We start from the raw sequence: 19,431 nt of genomic DNA on the forward strand, positions 1-19,431 counted from the left end.
GACGTCTGTCAGAGGTACAACACAACACAACAAACATTTCGAACTTCAGTCATCTGTGCACAAGTCGTAACTGTCATCTGAGACACACACAGCATTTGGGCTCAAGGTTACACCTGTAGTGTTCCTTTTGTTGCTTAAGTGCCCTCGAGTAAGGTGTCACACCCTAAGCACCCTAATCTGTGGGTGTCTCTGCTTTTTGGCACTTGTCTGTATGTATAGGAGACAATGTATAATGCAATGCATAATGCAATAATATGGTCATTGCAATAATGCAATGACCACCATCACTCATCAGAAGAAGTCCGCTGCCACAGTGACTGATTGGAAATACACAATTTTATTTATGTAACAGAATTATGCAGAATTAGAAAAATCAACTTTACTGTTTTCTTCAAGATAGATATGTGAACAGAATGCATAAAAATATTGTAAAAGACAAACAAATAATTTACAGAACAGATCAAAACACAAATACAGTAATTCTATTCAGCTGTTTTGTGGTCTGCCTGCTTTTTGAATGTAAATAGACAGATTATGTTTCTCTGTTAAGGTACACAACACATTTGTATCACAATCTGGACTTTGAGGAAAAACTACTGCCTTGTTGTTGTTGATTTAATAATAATCTAAAAACCAAAGCTACAGAATCTGCTGAATAGTAAAAGCATCTTGTTAAATAATGATATAATCTGCATATTGACAAATCTAAAATATTATAGATGACAAGTTACAGCGCAGGGCTTCGGAATGAACATGGTGGAGCTGTTTGTCTTGTGATATTTGTAACAAAAACAGTCAATATAATACAATATGTTACATGGCTGATGAAAACATAAAACTCTTCTCTGTAAATAAACATGACACGTTGTGAACAGAGTAGATTTTCGGGGTGAATCATGTCCTTCATGCTCCACTGGACCTCAGCTTAAGTCAAACACCTCCACCACTGCAATCACAGAAACAAGTGTTAGTAGGTGTGAAAGATTTTTCATATTCATACAGCATACACAACTTCTTTAGCAATTTTGCTTATACCTAAAAATATTTTGTATGGCGATAAATATTACACATACATATATGTTTCATATATAAATATATTACATTACACACATAAGGTACATACTTTGAGTGAGATATAAGCTGTCAATGGAGGGCTTGAGGTCTTCTATCTCTTCCTTAACAGAAAATATAACATAGGAAAGAGATTAAAATATTGTCAATTACAGCATATACAACTGCAAAAGCAAAAATTAAAGAATCAAAGGAACATATTTGGATTAAACAAAAAAATATAAGTTATTTACACCATCTGTAGTAATCTACTTACCTCGCAACGTGGTGCCGACATTTTTTGGGCAGCCCTGTAAGCAAGAATATGTTCAAACAAAAGAAAAAAATCTTCAGACACAATAAAATTGTCTTTTTATTAAAACACTTACATTTCAAAGCATGACGGCTGTGCAAATGGTTTCACAACCATTTGTGAGCATAATTCCGTACATCACTCGGAATGAATCTCTGTAAACAGTGTGCTTTTCCCTACCTGACTTCACATTATTTAGTGCATTAATCTGAAGGACTACTCACGGCTGAAGTAGTACAGCGTGCAGATGATAGCCAGAGCCAGGACCACAATTAGTCCAACCAACGACCACAGAACCACTGAGACGCAGCCATCTGGAGCTAACACACAATATACACGGTGCATGGTTTGATTTAGATGTATTATATCTTGTTGCACTGAAGTCACATGATTTAATCAATCAGTAGATGGTTAATACCTTCAGTACAACCTGTTATCACATTGGCTGTAGAAAAATACTTCTTCTATTGCATTTACATCATCGCAATATGATACACTACACAAGATTTATACCTTGTTATAATACATATATTCACAGAGCAACCTGCTATACAACATACATACAAGTCTTTTTCCTTTAATGAAAAATCCTTAATAACTTACTCTGTGAAGGTTTCTTCTTGTTGCAGCTACAGCGTGTGTTTATGGGTTTTTGAGGTTTCTTGATCTCAGGAGGTTTTGTTGGAGGGGTCACTGTCAGATAAAGACCAAACAGCCATAAAGACGAGTGACATAAGCATAAACATAAGTAGTAAAACAAGCATATAAAGAATCTTTTTAAGAGAAATGAAAGCAGTACCCGCCGATTTTTGACCTGTCTTTTCCAATCTTTAGAATAGAATGGAACAGAACTTTATTGTCAACCAGACTGATAAATTGATAAAGTGGTAAAGAGTATGTAACATATAAAACAGATGTGGTGACAAAAGACAGCTGAGACAAAACAAACAACCAAACTAAACAAAAAAACACTTAAGTATATAGTACACCTCACCAGCCAAGTCTCTGTGACACAGATAAGATTGCTCCCTATCATATTCTGCTCTGGCCATGAATTCATTCAGCTTGTTACTTACCAAGCGCACATTAGATAGCGTAAGAAATTATTCTGACCAGGATCTCAGCTACAGATTCTCTCTACGAATACATCCTGTGTCTTGTTTGTCTGTGTGACTCTCTAGTACAGTCCTATTAGGCCAGCGGACAGTTTTTCGCCAGATTTTTCCTTTTCAGCTCAAGAGACATTCAGGTGTTGATGAATAAACTCAAAAACTCAAGAAAACTCAAGATAAATAGGATCTGCTCACTTATTGTATCTACCGTATGTAGTTTCCGTTTATCCATGATCTGGAAACTTTTATCATCCATTTATTTTGAAGAATTGATCAACCACAGACCCGAGAAACATATGAACTATAATTATTATGCGTACTTGTTATATGTATACATCTCTCGCCAACAGCAACGACAGCAGTCACCATTTTAAGTGCTACTGAGGTTGTTTGGAGGTTGTTTTCCACTTAGTCTATGTGGTGTATTAGAATGGCACACCAGATGAGCAAGACAAACTATAAGCAGGACTAATAACACTCTAGTCCAGCAAGATAATACACACAGGTACAGTACATTTTAAACTGTTTTTAAAGGATAGTAGACAGTTCAGAGTTGTACTGTGAGAAACATAAGAAGAGAGGGAGACATGAGACCAAGTTGCCTTGACAAACTCAAACTGGGGCCGTGGCAGTTACATTAAACACATTGTGGCATATAATCATTTGAACTCACAATCTTCACTGTATAATCAGTTTTAATGTATTGTGTTGAATGTCTTACTGCAACATATTTAAATGGAGAGGTTTGGTTCAAATCTGCGTTTAGCACCTTAAATTAATTTTCCTCCACCGGCCAAATGAATTCAGAGTGCCGCCTGATATTTAACACTTAACACTGTAAATCAAACATTTGAGATTTGAGGATACAAACCTCCCGGTAGAAGAAGAACCCCAGGTTTCCACATGTCGTGGTGTGTCCTGTTCCTAAGAACACAAGAATAAATTCCTGTGTCCTCTCCTGTCACATTGTTGATGCGTAGCATAAAGGACGCACTGCTCCCTCTGGTGAATTTGAACTGTGCCTCTTTGTCTTTGTCCGCGTAATGAGCACGGTCAGCGTTGTTATATCTGCCGAGGAACTCTACTTTGTTATGGTTGGAAATGCTGCGGAACCAGTAGACAGAGTCACAGGAGATGCCGGCACAGTTACATTCAATATTCTCTGCACTGTGGATCTTGGGGTAGACAACTTTGAGGGCTTCTTGTCGCAGGGTGTGGCATGAACCTATGAGTGGAAATAGAGGGACACAAGCTTGTAGTACTTTGAACAACTCTGACGGTGCTCAGGAGCTCTGGGTAGTATACCTTTAACATTTGGGGCTATAACACAATTACAAACCTGAGGCCAAACTTCCAAGAATTGTGATTTTTTTCTCAAAAGGGCTACTCAGTCTTGTTTTTACGTTACAAGCCAATTTGTCCATCGGCTGGTCTTTAGAAAGGTTTGACAAGTCTTTAGCAACAATGTGTGTGCAGTTTCTCCTACTTAAATAAATTCATTGTGAAGTAAATGCACATACAAGTTATCATTCTTCAAGCAAGGCAGGAGAAAGTGCAATCGTAACTGCCAATATGGGATAGAAACAATAAAACTATCCCCAAAAGTGTTGCAAGAATGGAAATAAAGCCGAACTATGAAGAAACCTCTGGTAAAAATTTCAAAACTATGAAGGTGACATTTTGAAACTGCTATATGGTGAGACTGATTTAACATTTATGCAATGTAAGAGCTATTTAATCTAATTTTAGAATCAGTTCCCATGCCTATATTGTGTGTTTTGGAGTCAGGTATTTAGACATATACCTGTTGCAATCACTAGTCTTATGAAATATCTAAAGGTAGGCAATTCAAAGCCTGCCTGTGTGAAAGGTTAAAGCTCACTGATGCTCAAGTCTGTTGGAAGATTTTTTTTGTTCTTGCCAACATGTACGAAATATACAAGTTGCGTGTCGTTAAAGAATACACCAAGTCGATTTAATCTTAGTCCGAGTATTGCGATAAATACAATATGGCTCAAATATGATTCATTTTAATAGTTCGATAGAGCTATATTTTTAAAAACAAGTAAATACAGAAGTGTCAATTTTATGGCCCTACTGTCGAGCATTAACAGGTTGTGTGTTGTTACCCTCATATTTTACCATCATTACAGCTTCCAGTCACATCGTACACATTACATTAATGTTATATCAGTATCAATAACTTATGTCAGTATTATAGTACAATTCTAAAATTACAGTTATTATAACTGCATGGCAGTTCGACCATAGCAGCTTTAACAAATGAACCAAAGGCTGCGTTGTATTTCGTTTACTTAAACTGTACATCTGTTGGACTGTCAAAAATGAATTCATCCTTTTAGCACAACTCATGGTTAGGACTGTATTTGATAAATGTAGACATAATTTAAGTTAAACAACGGACAAGCCTGAGTTTGAGTAGACAACAACACATCCCTCGCTACAGGCCCCTGAGTGAGATATATATATCGAGAACGCCGGGGGCTTACAAAAACAACAATGAAAGAAATGTACTCACCTGATGTCCACAGGGATACTGTCAACAGTGTCCATACCAGGGGCAGCGAGAACATTTTGCCCGGTCACCAGTGTTCGCGTGAGTGTGTGTGTATATCTTGAGTGGTAGCTGAGGGATAATGCTGATAGTTTCTGTTCCTGCTATCTATCTGTCAGAGATGATAGGAGGAACTGAGCTGACAGGGCCCTGAGTCGTCAAGGTAACACCCCAATGTGACACACACACAGGGCCTATCAGAGTGAGGACTTACACATAAAACACACACCAAAGTGGTACCATGTAAAGCATAAACAGAAAGCTAACTCATCTATTGTGACCTTCTTGACTTAAAAAAAGCAACCAAGAATTATAAATTGTGTTTTCACCTTAGAGAGATGCGGATTGTTAAAGAAGAAAAACACAGTTCAACATACAAGGCATCAAGTGTTATATCACCGAGCTCATGACAAACAGCTGAAAAGATGTGGTGATGTTTGATCAGAGCTGACTTAGTGCCACATATCAAGCAATAAAAAAATTGTGTATTTGTAGTTTGCAGTTTGCAGTGCTGTGGTCTCTGCCCAGGTGCATGACCTAGAGCTCAGCAGAGTCCTACATACACAGCTTCCCGCCTCACTGCAGAGCACGACAAGGGAATACCAATATACGGAGTCTAAACTTCAGGTATTAAGTGGAAACAAAGGATCAGTGATACAAACCCTGATCCACAATACTGTAGATTATTGTAAAATATCAACTGGTGTGTGTATACAACTGCTTCAGTTCTTTCACATTACTTAAACTTTGCATTAAGTACGGTCTAAAGAGTATTAACACATACATTAACAAAACATCAACGCCAAACATAGTGATGCGAAGGACAAAACACTGGCTCATCGCAATTTTAAGTAAATCATATGAATTCAGAATAGTTATAATTTGTGAAAAGATCCATTTATTTCAATTCAATCATTGAGAATAAAATAAAATGAGTTTAACAGTGAAATCATTCATTCTCCCTTATTTTAACAGACTGAATATGTTGAGATATTTAGCTGTATTAAGCTTTTCAATTCAATTTGAATTTTAAAGAAACTCCTTTCTGAATTTCTCCAGTTGACAGCATACTGTCCTCAATCCATGTTTTGTCTTATAAATGCTTAAATCATTAAAAGAAATGTTGAAATTTATTATCTAAATAACTCAGAATATCTGTTCTGCACAAATAAAATGAAGACGCTCAGCTGTAAAAAGTAGCACACTGTCTTCATTTTGCTTCGTGTAAAAAATGCAGAGGTGACGGACTGATTGGCATCTAAGTTGAATTCCATTCAGCAGTTAGACGCGTTGTATGAAAACACGACAGAAAAGGTTCAGTGTTAGAAATATGTGACTTTGGAATAAGTAAATAAGGGCTGTGACTGTCAGTTGTTTTCATTATTGATTCATCTGCCAATTAATTCATTGTTTAGGCTAGAAAATGTCAGAAAATAGTGAAACAATGGCCATCACAGTTTTCCAGAGCCCAAGGTGACATCCTCAAATTTCTTCAATAAACAGTTTTGGTTTGTTGTATTCAGTAGAAAATCCAGAAAACTTAAGATACACTGACGTTGTTTCATCAAACCAACAATATATCAACAGACTGTCCGAGAGATGTTGGCATTTATGAGCAGTAATGACTTATGGTGGTTCACTGCATTTGAAAGTGTCAAGGAGGCACTTGAGATTTCCTTACAGTTGATAGCTTACTTAAAAACCTCATTTTTACCTTCCTCCACATTAAAAGGAATATATCCCATTGATAGGCATTTATATTTCATTTTGACGCAGCCTTCCCAAAAAAAATGAGGGGTGATTGCTTAAATGTCTGATTATCCACAGAACTGAGAACTCCTTAGTAAAAAATTAAGACTGCTTAAATCACCCGAGTGGTGTCTGTGGATTGTGTGTGTGTGTAGAAGGTTAGTGCGTGGAACGATCTGGTGGGGGTCTTAAAGTGAGAGGATGTGGGCACCGTACAGCGCTACGGGGGTCGAAGATTCGAGCGAAACAGGGAGCGAGACCACAGGATTCTTTGAAAACAGGAGAGCTCAGGGGGCTTCAGAGCTGCTCTTCACACATTGTTGAGCTATAAAGCCTTTGTTGGTCTCTCTGCTCCAACGCTTTAGTCAAACGCTGAGAAGTTGTTCGCTTCTCATTTCATGTCTTTACAGCTCTCATCAGCAATGTTCATATTATGTCACAGGTTTAAGGTTTTCTTGGAATTTTCTCACAATGTATGTAACTTTTAAACACACTAACAATTTTCAACTGTTTCATGCATGTAGTTTTTTCCTTGTAACAGCAATTTAATATACTACTTTGGCTTGAAGCCTGTATTGATGGCCCCATTTACACCTGATATAAACATGCGATCTGGATCACGGCTGCTGATCAACAGACCTTTGCATTTACGTCTCGTATTAATGAGCATTCTCGTTATCTCTGTTCTAGACGTTGAATGTGCACCATTGTACTCCCAGCATCATAATGTGATCGTAGGGAGGCAGATAAAGCCTGATAGTCCATCATCTCAACCTTAAAACCTGTCTGTCTGAGAAGCTTTTCATGGCATTTGAATCTACAGTAGTTTGTAAATATTAGACAACCACTTTATTCTGTACTGAATTTTAAGACTTTTTTCTAGAAATCTCAATTTTAACAAAGCCAAACTAGACCACTGCCATAACTCGTAATGCATCCAGGCTCATGAAATCTGTGAACCACTTAATGAATTTTAAAAGGTGATGACAGAAGTGAATTTAGCAGTGCTGAAGTCTGGCAACCCTTAATGTTTGGACTACTGTATAACTACCATTCCTTTTGTTTACAGCTGATCATTATGAACTGAGAAAATGCTTGGAATTAATGAATAAAGCCATTTTCCCTACTTTTTATTCCAACAACGGCTGGCTATGTCACCTTTTATCCACAAAGAACTGCTTCTTTTTAGTTACCTTAAAGAATCTTCAACTGCTTTTGTTTAATCCATCACTGACTGCATCTGAACAGGAATCTTGAAGTGTGTGAAACACTGTCCTCATTTGAACTTTTGCACCTGTCTGACCAATGTGCTGTTTTGGTGTGCAAATACATCAACACACAGACAAATGCACTGTAGATAGGCAATGTCTTTGCACTGTCCTGTTTTTAGAAATAATTTTAAATAATAATTTTAAATATGTGCTACAGTGTGTGTAACAGGCACAGTTATATTTTATCATTCCACTATATCTGACATATGCTGAGCCTCTCTACATCTCTAACAGCCCTCTTCAACCTTTAGGCCTGTCTGCCTGAGTGAAAGCACAAACAGCTTCAAAGAAAATTAAATGACTAAGCTTCTAACAATTATGGGCTTTTATGTTGTATACTAATGTTCGGACTGAAGCTCAACAGCGCCATCCACAGGCTGCTAAAGGTATCACAATCTAACAAATTCTTGACAGGTGCAAATACATAATAATCACACATAATTTAACTTATTGATGAGTTAAGAGGTCAAGAGGACTTCTTGATCATTTCAAAAGATAGGCAAGAAAATAATATGTGATCTTAAAAAAATTACAGCCAACAATTAATAACTGTGCACATGAATTCACTCAAAGACATTATAAAGTGTCATAACAAAAAATAAAGCTGATATAGTTGTGGTTATGAGTGAGAAACCAAATTTCACACACTGGAATGAGATGGATGCATAAACATTGCTAGCCAGCTAGCACACCTATGGAGAACAACACTGTTGGACTACTGAAGCAGATAGTGGAAAATGCTTTGTTAACTGCTATCAAGATTATTTTAATATACAGTTTTTGAGATTTTCAATATCATGCTAATCATAACTTAAATTTTTTGCCTCAACGTCAGCAGTTCAGAAAAAAGACTTAAACTGAGCCTCTTGAGATTAACAGCCCAGGATGGAGTCATCCCACAGCTTCTCCTCCTCCGTCCTGGTGTCTGCTTTCTCTTTTGCTTTCTTCTTCTCTCTCCTGTATTTGGGTTTGGCTGGCTCATCCCATCCACCCTCTCGCTGCTCAACATTAATTTCAGTCTGAATATGCACTTCAGTCTCTTTTCTATTTTCTATCATGTCTTCTTGCTGTAAATTGTCCGTCACCCTTTCCTCTCCATCCTCCTCAAAGTCCTCATCCCGGGATTTCCTTTCTTGTCTTCTCCGCTTGCCATGATGTTTTCGCTTTTTCCTCCTCCTCTTTTCTTCTGACTCTCCATATTCCTCTCTCCTTGTCTCCTCTGAGTCATCTCTTACTCTCCTCCGTTGCTTCCCCCTCCTCTCCTCTTTATCTGAGTCCTCATCTCTTGCCCTTCTGCCTCTCTTCTTCCTGGATCTTCTAATCCTCCTCCTTTCTCTTCGCCTGTGTTCGCTGTTGTCACTGTCACTTGTGCTACTGCTATAGGAGGAAGAATATGAGGAGGAGTAAGATGATGAGGTAGTATACGAGGAAGAGCTTGACTGCCTTCTGCGCCTCTTTCTCTTTACGGGCCGACTAGAGAACTGTGGAGAATCTGAGCCTGGGAGGACTGGAGGGGGGCAGTTGGAGTCCCAGCCCCAGGGCGGCCGTGGTGGGCCCTGATATGGAGGACGCCACCCTTCAGCTGGGTAGAAACAACCAGGGTGGGAGGGATGAGGAGGGTATGAGGTGGGAGGAAGGTTGGGCATAGGTTTGATCAATTGTACGATATCCCCCTTGTTCAGCTCTTCTTGTTCATCTTCCTCATCTTCCTTTTCAGCGTCAGCCGGAGGAAGAACATGGCCAGTCTTGTGGACAATTCCTCGCGCCTTCTGGACCTGAATGTAATCTGCCAGTTCATCTGCAAATGTGCTGTGGGCTTTCTGTTGGGATTTGCACAGGTCAATGACCTTCTTCTCCCTGTTCAAGAACATGTTAACATGGATTCAGTTTCTATTTAATCAAGCAGTGAATGTTGATGTCAAATTAAAGCTACATTAAGAGAGCAGAAAAACAAACTTATAAATCATCAGCTTATCAAGTGCCTTAACTTAACAGCTCATCAAACCATTCCCAACGTCTACATTCAGCAGACACACAGCAATATGTCCCTTCAAGGGGGCTGTATATATGATAAAGGGAAAGGTAGTTCACACACTGAATACTGAAAAAATATTTTGGAGCTGCATATCGTAACTCCAATCTCCGTTAGGAAATAATTTATGTTCACATGGAGTTTGCAATATTCAGCGTGGGAACAACCTCTGCTTTTTCTTTACGTGCTGTTTTTGTCCTGTACCTGTACCTAAAAGTACAGGTACAGCTGCAGGACAGAAGGTGATAATAATCATCTGGTTCCTTTTTAGTATAAAAAAAGTAAAAAATTACAGCTTTAATGTTGTCTAATTGAAGTGCAGTATAGCAGAGATTGAAAGTGTCAATATAACATCTGACTTGTGTTTGTCAGAAAATTCTTGATCTTACCTAATCTGGTGCTTGTTTCCCTGCATGTGGGCCTGGTACATCTCCACAGAGTTAAACTGCACACTACACATGTGACACATCAGGGAGTCGGCTGCAGACAAACAAACAGTGGGTGAGGAGGAACAAAACATGAAATAATGGCCTATAAGCACTCAGATATACAGTACTGCTTCCTTTGCTTTCCTCTAATTCTAGTTAGTCCAGTGAGTTTCTATATCAGCTAAACATGGTTTGATTTTAACATAGCACAGAAAATTCACATCACACTAAAAAACATCGCATCATTTATTAAAGATCAAAAGCTACATAACTGTCCTTTTACATTTTTCATTTATGACAGTAAATGCACACGTAAAAAGGAAATACATCAAATAAAAAATAAAAATGTGTATTTCACTGTGTAACAACTGCAAACAGTTACTAACTCATTGAAACTCTGCAATGTAATTATTTAACACTACAATAAGACTAACCGCCTCTTCTTAACACCAGTTTATTGTCAACAGGCCATCAAGCTCACACCTACCTGCTAATCTCCTACCTACTCCTGCTACCTCTGATGGGATCAAATCTTCATGGCTGAAGGGATTTTCCGAGTTGTTTTAGGAAGCTTGGAAGCAAATTCAACTGCTTTTTTTTGTTTTTTTGTTTACTGTGCCTTTCTTTGGGCACTAATCTGTTATTTTCTTTTCATGTTGATCGTCTCTGTGCTGGCATCGGGCTGTTGTGCTGTTTTCAGCTTCTACTGATATTGTTTACCGCCTTGCATCTCAGTTATGTAACACTGACATACAGTGTGTCTAACAAAGGAAAAATGCATCGCAAGAAATATTTTTCTTCACATCAATATTGCCTCTTAAAATACACTCAGTATGATTATGTGCCACTGATAAAATTTTAATTTGATTCCTGCAGGGCCTGATGCCCTTTGTATTATCCTGTTCTGCTGAGCGGCAGGACTCTGTCTGTGTTACCTTCTTGAACATCGTCTCCAAGTTCCCTGAGCAGCTCCTGTCTAGCTGCATTCCTCTGGTGTTTGCGTCCATTGTAGTGCTGCAAAGCCATTTGGGGATTATTGAAGGAGGCTGCACATAGGGCACAGTACTTGTTAGAGTCCTTCAGATCCACCTCTGCGCTGGCTGTGGTGGGTGTTGGGTCAAGAAGATGCTCCATATCACCCTCTGAGGCAGATTGCTGGTCAGCATTACCAGGATCCTGAGTCAGACTTGGTGAAGTACAAACCTCTTTGTACCTGTCTGTAAGCGCAATGAGAAATTATTAATTTACTTCGTGTTTGACCTTCTGAATGTAAGCAGAGCAAATATTGTATTCAGATCACTAATACTTTTCTGTAACAATTCTACCACTTACCTGAGGGTTGAAGGCCTTGTTTACGAAGATTTTTGATGTGGACTTTGCCTTCGTAATGGGATTTTGCCACAACAGGAGAACTAAACACCATGTTACACAGCTCACAGAAACGGTCCTTATCAGCCATCATGGTCAACTGCAAAAATCAGGCACAAGACTGGCTTGGCAAGAGACAGATTTATGCTTTCTTACACAAGATATTTAATAACGTAATAGATAATAAAGATGTCTTAAACCCCTCCGAGTTCTACCACATCACTCCCATTGTATATACTCTCCATTGTTACTTGTCTGCTTTTATTTAGTTCAAAATATTTGTGCTGGCACTCACAGCCGGGACTTGGCACCTTCATTCCTAAACAGCAGCCTGTGCTCAGCATCAATCCACTATCCTCTTAACTCTGCCTTGTTCTTACATTTCTTTCATGTGCATCTCTCTCTTGCATGATCATGTTGTACTGAGGAGGACATAATAAGAGCACTACAGTTATGACCCTTAGTATTCCTTACCACTGGCTGCTTGGAGCATTACGGTTTGATTGCATTCTATTGTTACAATCACTGTTTGATGTTACAGATAAGGACGCCACCTAAATATGTAAAAAGTAAAATCTTTAATATAAGTGTGAACCTGGGGTCCGGTAGCCTCTTTGTTCATCTTCTCAGCTCTCTTGGCTTGCAGATAGACCTTTAGCTTCTGGGCATGTTTCTTTCCCTGCAGTCGGGGGATACAGGAGATGTTATTGTAAAGGCTCTGACCTTGTGAGCTTAATAAAACTGCTCCACATTTCCATGACTAGTGCCTGGGAAACAGCACAAACCTCATAATGGGAAAGGCGCTGAGATTCAAACAGTAGCACAGCCTCACACACGTGGCAGTAATCATCAGTCAAGAGACCCTTCAGGAGCTCCTCTTCACTCTGGTCTCCTGTGTGGCAAAATATAATGTTACAATTAAGCCACATTGAATAAAGTAGGAGATAATGATGGCCAAGCAACAAGCTATGTAATTAGATTATTTGGAAGTTTTCAACGAACTAACTTAAATTTTCTCCACACACAGAAAAAATGTTAAAATTTTAAGCAATAGTTTCATTAGATGATATATAACTAAAACTCTGTGAAAGAGCTGTACTAAAAACGCATCGGCAAAATACATAAATTAAATACTAATTGGTACATTATTCATCATTGTCTGGATGTGATAAAGGTCTCATCAAAAATTCAAAATTATTTTGTAGGCAACAAATTCTGCCCAGCACACGAAAACAGCTTCTCCTCCGTTACATTATAACTTCCTGTATTTTGAAATCATAGTAGTCCATCTTAAATCAGAGGTGAAGGTTCAACTGAATTCCAAATACAAGATTCAACCACTCCCTTCTAACCACATTTAAAGCAAGAGATTAACCATTGCAAAACATTTTATATATCAACTAACAAAAATATTTTTTAGGATGAAAGCAAACATGGCATTCTTCCAATATTAGATTTTATAAAATCCCATAAAAAAAAAAATTACTTGGATCGTTCCCACTCAACACTGACCTCTCATAGTGCTATTCAGCAAAACCTCGTAACACTTGTTGCATGTACGTTATCGCTACCATGTGAGAAAATCAGGATTTCATACTTGACTGCACTCATACTGCTCGTTCAATGCCCGATGCATTTTCACGTTTCACTGCACTGCTGCCGTCAACCTCTGTGGATAGGAAGGAGGTCTGCCACTCTGACATGATCGTGCTCTGTTCATGTTAACTTGAAACATGCACTGGCCTGCTTCAATGCCCAAATCTAACGTGAAATGCAAACTTTTTTTTTTTTTACAACCCCCAGGCAAAACTAACACGACAGACTTAAAGTCAAACACAGTGGAATATGAAAGCTTACTCAAAGTGATTTCCTGTAGCAACAATAAAAACCTATTATACTTAAAAACAGGCTTGTGAATTTCAGTGAGTTGTGCTACTGGTTTTCATTTAATGGTAATATTACATACATTTTTAATATTGCTTGATTATGAGTAAATCAAATTATGAAACACTTTGTGAATGTGACCTATAAGAGCTCAGAGTATACAAATATATTTTGACACTGCACCAATTCAACAAGAATCTTAAGAACCAGTTTGATTTATGAACCAAAGTTATGCCTTATGTTCTTTAAATAAGCTAATTTGTTGTTGAATACTCAGTGCTACTTGACAGTAATTAAGTTTTTTTTTGCAATACATATTTAGCGGATTACTTTTGAAAAGAAAAACATGGTGGTCTTGATACTGACGCTGGTGAAGAAAGTAGCTGATAGCTTTTTCCAAACAGCTTTATCCTTTAACACGTTGTGGCACAATGTAGTCTAAGATTATCTGGCACTCTTTGTTGGGCTTATATTTAGTTAGAGCTGGTGTGGCTTGTTTTCCAAAATAGTTAAGACACGGTTCGTAAAGTGTGTTCAGTTTCATTTTTTGAGATTCTGTTAAAATGACAATAAATTGGAGCAGCTGATGTATTACTGTAAAAAAAAAAAATGAATCAATTTTTCCATTAATTAATACAAGTCTAAATTAATGAACAATGACATGGTTTGGTGCATGGTGTGAGACTGTATCCTCTATTGAGCTGACCATAAAACATGACTAATAATAATAATAATAATGCTTTTATGACCTCACAGAAAATGTGTAAGTAGAGCTGAAACGATCAATCGATTAATCAGTTAGCTAGTCAACAAAAAATAATTAACAATTTTTAACAGTTTAAACTGTCAAGTAATTGATCATTTTAAATAAATATTTGTAATTTACAGCGTCTCAACTGCAAACACATGCTTGCCTTTTGTCCATATATAATGTAACTGAAAAATGAATATTTTAGGGATTTTGATCAGGAAAAAATCAATGAGAAATCAACAATTTGATGATATACCATGATCAATTGTTACTGGTTTTGACATTGTAAATAACTGATTAACAATTTACTCACAAATAAACTGATATATTAATCAATATTGAAAATAACCATTGCAGCACAATGAAGTGCAAAACTGAGGGGAAGAAAAATAAGGCATTGGAAGTAATTATTATGAAATACTAACAGTCTGCTGGCAGAAGTTTAACTTGCCAACCTCTACTATATGATGCAATAAGGCAATTATACACTAAAAGACAGCATCTGTATCTCAGTAAAATATTATCTATGGCTCAATTAATCTAATTTACCTACCTAATCTGCAATAAGTAAAAAAAAATAAAATATATATATAGAGAGATAGATAGATACACCTTGATATTGCTTGAAATATGTCCATGTCTGCGGATACATTTCAAATATTGTACTTACCAAATGATTATCACAGTAGCAGTTAACAAGAAAAGAGATTGAAGATAGGGTATCTCAAAAGTATGTGTACAGATGTTGAATAAGAGGAAATGTTTTATATCCACAGCCTTGTCTTGACATCAGTTTTATTCTACAGGTAAGCGAGGCCAGTCAGGGACAGATGGACATTTTTTGACTGAATGAAAGCTGATGAAATCTGTGATCCTTCAAACTCACAGTCAATCTGAGTACGGCATCTTTTTACATTTTTCATTTAGCCAGTAGTGTATTTTATTCCAGTTCACTGCTTTGGCTGATTCAGTATATAATGACTACGTCACAATCTATTGCCTGAGGCAAGTTAATACTTAGGTCAGCCACTCACTAAATGGTATGTTATTTGTCAAGACCTGTTATATAGGTCAACCTGTAGTATCCAGCTTATTCAAATGATTAAACGCTGTTCGGACTGGGGGCTGAGTTTGCAGACAGCAAGTTAGCTCGCAAAATCACTAGCAACCGTCCAACCACCTCCAGGCCTGGGATAACGAGGAACCTTTTCATTTTGCATGATTTTCCTATCAGGATGGTCTAAGGAGTAAAAGGGTGATTTGGTGGGCGATAACTTTCACGAGTCCTGTACGCACGGACGGTATAAAATGTTAAGTTACTCCTAACGTCAGACAGTTGACATTAGCGTCTTTAGCTAAGGAGCTAGCGAGTTGAGGTGGCTAGCCAGTTAGCTAAAAAGCTAACGTTGGCTCGACAGGTAGAAAGCAGCACAGCTGAAGTTTCACGTTCTAGACAAAACTCACCTTCAACCTGGGTACTATCTATTTTAGTGTTTATTACTTTGTCAGCATCTGTGGCAGAAGCCGCAATAGGGGTACTGGTAGTGTTATTTTGAGCGTCTGACTCCGCAAAGTGTGGAGTACAGACACTTCTGTCGTCCATCGTTTTCCCTATCTGTTCAGTGCATGCGCAGTGAAGTCATTATGCTGCTTCTTCTTCGTTGATTTTTAGAGGCGCTTTGCACCAAAAACGTAGCATTAGCGCCTTCTACTGGATTGAAAATAAGACCCAATTCCCCTATCTAATCTAAATTATTATATATAAAATAAAATTAAAATAAATGAATGAATAAACAAATAAATAAATGAATAATATTATCAAGTTATTATAAAGTTCTTCCCCAACGCTCATCCCATTCTCTAAATATAATTTGTCAATTATCTCTCTCTCTCTCTCTCTCTCTCTCTCTCTCTCTCTCTCTCTCTCTCTCTCTCTCATTTTTTTCTGTGACTATTTTTTGCCACGACAGTCAAAGCTCTCTGTATTTTTCCTATTATGTTTTTGTTTTAAAGGACATAAAATAAATGATAAATTATTAAATATATCTGCATGAATGCTCTTTTTATTAGGAATTGTGAAGTAATCCATCATTAACACTCTTCTCTATTAAGAGATGTGTCTGAATGGTTTTCCCACTATTTTGAATTGTCGAAAACATTTTTTGCTACTTCTACAATATGTTCCTCCTTGAAATATATTCACACCATATGCCACAGACAATTTTGGAGATCAAAAATTAAGAAAAAAATAAATTCATATCAAAATAGACTACTTTATTATGGGACATATTTTCAACATTTGTTTTTCACAGGGAGAATCCAACTAATGCTGAAAAACACATTTACTGACAAATATAACAAATATGACAGATTGATCCAATAGACCAGATCATAGGATCAACATAAAGCTGTTACAAGTCAAGACAAAGACACTGAAGAGGAGAGTCAAGTCACTCAGTAGAAAAGCAGTGAAGGGTGGAAAGCTGTCACTTTCTCTTCTGGAGCTCTCTGGCTAAGGCATCCAACTGTGAAGACAGTCATTTCATATAACATGAGTCAATCACCCACTATACTCAAAGCAGTAAGCCTTACTGCTTTAGTATAAGTTTTTGTTTTCATGTCCAGCCAGTAAATACATGAGATATTATATCATTAGGATGGCATCTTCAGCTGATTTATAACGTTTATATTAAAATCAACCAAAGACATTATATTGACAGAGATTTCTGAGCTAAATAAGGCCTTACTAGATCAATTAATTACCTTATTAGCATGACTGCTTATGCTGAATGATTACTGTGAGACATTAGGCAGCTATTGTTTGTATCGGGTTTAAACAACATTGAACAGGGTACTGTTAGTCTCTGTTTTTCACTTACAAGAATGTTTCTCAGAAGACTCCTCCTCTGAGGTCTCAAGTAGCTGCATTCCCCTGCCTCACACAGCTTGATCTCCTGTGAAATCTGAGAAACAGTGGAGATATGAGAAAAAAGTAAAGAGGTTATGAATATCTCCATTCTCAACAGACAATGCTCAGTGAATGACAAAACAATGCAAATTGGCACACACAAACACTGGTCCTGACCTCTGACGTGCCAAAAGAGTCCAGCTCCCTCTTGCCTCCAGGATACCAACCATGGGACCAGTGCTGAGCGTTGGACAGCTGAGCTCCAACACATAGAAGCAGCCCCAGCAGCAAAACCAGCCGAGATACACACATGGTATTTCTTCTTTACCTACAGACAGAGATGGACTTCCATTAATGACACTTGCTCATTCAAAGCCTATAAGAAAAGAGACAATCATCTTTTTTTTTCTTTCATCCTTCAGCATCTGATTTAAGAAATCTAAACTATATCAAAAATATTTAAATTATTAAACAAATGTAAAATATACAGTATTGTCAATCAGTTCGTACAATATTTGGACTATCTTTTGTGACAGTTGCAGCAGGAATACTGAATTAAATGTAAAACAAAAAGGAACTTGGCAATCAAAATGTATGACATGACACATCCACTTTACTACATGACAGACCAACTTGGTTAGGTTTAGGCATGAGGAGGGGAATGGTTAGAGTTAGGGTTAGAGGTCAGGGGGTTAGGGTTAGGCTTGGGGGTGTGTCTTGTAACATGCAGTTAAGGTACAAACATCACAGGTCGTGTGTCGTGTACTAAAGTGGGTGTGTCATGTAGGGTGAGTCTGCAGCTAGCTCTTCTCTTAGGGTTAAGGTTAGCGTACAAATCTCTCAAGAGTTTTGCAAATCTAGCACCAACCATTTTAGAGCCGTTATTGTGAAATTAATATGTTTTGCACTGTGGACCAACGCAGCTATTACACATTTTAATGTGAGACTGGGTTGATAGAGAAGGTTATCACAAGAAGGCTCTAATATTTTACAATATCATGATTTTGGCTAAGACACAAACATGCTTTTTAATATTTGAAGACAACTATAAGAATTCTGATATTTCCAGCAATTTATTGCATTTTTATAAAGTATCTTTTAAAATGTTCTCACCTTTGACTGCAGTAATAATTTAAAATGCTTGCTTGCCCTTAACAAACACATTATGTTCATTGCATTTGCAAGAACTTTGTTACCTAAAACCTCATTATATGGAATGTCCTTGTTCTCCTAGCCTCTCATACTCAGATAATGATAATTAATGATTATTATGATGATAATTAAAGATACACATTATATATAAATGTCAGAGGAAATGTAAAAGTACTGAACAGTACTGCCCCCTGAATATCAACAGTCCCACTCTATTAAGTCAGGGGCTCCAACAACATTCACTGTCATATTTGCTATGATATTTATTATTTATGCAGTAAAACATTGTAGGAATGTAAACAAGTGTCTTACCGTAGTCTCAACTGATAACTTTATCTCGTCTTAAGGTCCCTCCAGAGGCTCACTCTGCTTGTCCTTCAGTTGTTTGGTTGCTAAGGTATCTTACAATATCTCGCAGTCTCACAGGCGTATTACTGTAGAGATTCTCTTCCTCCTCCTCAATATATGTACCAGTCTAAAAAACCCCCCTCCCAACACTCATTACTGTTATCATTCTCTATTACTCCCTATGTGCCCCGCCCATCAATGACCCCTCTGGTCCCTCTGTTTCCCCTAGTGAAATGAACGGTCTTTGGGGACAAGAGGTGCAGAGGACCTTGTCAGTTCCAATTATCACCTGCAAACAGCACTGACACCCCCTGGGATGCTCATCTGCTCACATACATCACCCATCTACACTTCCAAACACTGGAACTCTGATTGAACAATGTAGTCAAGTCATTAAATTAATTAATATAGTGACACCTAGTGTCATTCGTGCATATTTGTTTCTGAAACATGCATGGGCTTAGGAAAACATCTTAAAAGTGGAAAATAT

The 19,431-nt window shown here is 37.6% G+C and overlaps 3 protein-coding genes across 3 annotated transcripts; all 3 read right to left on the reverse strand.

Moving 5' to 3' along the window:
• Positions 1-318: 318 nt before the first annotated feature.
• On the reverse strand, positions 319-7,762 carry cd8b (cd8 beta). Its single transcript, XM_067588003.1, has 7 exons — positions 5,015-7,762; positions 3,347-3,700; positions 1,967-2,056; positions 1,588-1,683; positions 1,328-1,361; positions 1,124-1,175; positions 319-946 (listed from the first exon to the last, which is right to left on the reverse strand). The coding sequence occupies exons 1-6, from the start codon at positions 5,067-5,069 to the stop codon at positions 1,166-1,168; spliced, it is 639 nt and encodes a 212-aa protein (XP_067444104.1). The 5' UTR covers positions 5,070-7,762; the 3' UTR covers positions 319-946; positions 1,124-1,165.
• Positions 7,763-8,820: 1,058 nt separating this feature from the next.
• On the reverse strand, positions 8,821-16,167 carry zmat1 (zinc finger matrin-type 1). The gene is made up of 7 exons (XM_067588002.1): positions 15,998-16,167; positions 12,684-12,790; positions 12,494-12,577; positions 11,863-11,998; positions 11,466-11,747; positions 10,492-10,582; positions 8,821-9,927 (listed from the first exon to the last, which is right to left on the reverse strand). The coding sequence occupies exons 1-7, from the start codon at positions 16,134-16,136 to the stop codon at positions 8,943-8,945; spliced, it is 1,824 nt and encodes a 607-aa protein (XP_067444103.1). The 5' UTR covers positions 16,137-16,167; the 3' UTR covers positions 8,821-8,942.
• Positions 16,168-16,824: 657 nt separating this feature from the next.
• On the reverse strand, positions 16,825-19,031 carry gnrh2 (gonadotropin-releasing hormone 2). The gene is made up of 4 exons (XM_067588608.1): positions 18,906-19,031; positions 17,619-17,769; positions 17,413-17,496; positions 16,825-17,058 (listed from the first exon to the last, which is right to left on the reverse strand). The coding sequence occupies exons 2-4, from the start codon at positions 17,751-17,753 to the stop codon at positions 17,020-17,022; spliced, it is 258 nt and encodes an 85-aa protein (XP_067444709.1). The 5' UTR covers positions 17,754-17,769; positions 18,906-19,031; the 3' UTR covers positions 16,825-17,019.
• Between the last annotated feature and the right edge of the window lie 400 nt (positions 19,032-19,431).

This window comes from Thunnus thynnus, chromosome 4, assembly GCF_963924715.1.
Source record: "Thunnus thynnus chromosome 4, fThuThy2.1, whole genome shotgun sequence".
In the NCBI taxonomy this organism is placed as follows: domain Eukaryota; kingdom Metazoa; phylum Chordata; class Actinopteri; order Scombriformes; family Scombridae; genus Thunnus; species Thunnus thynnus.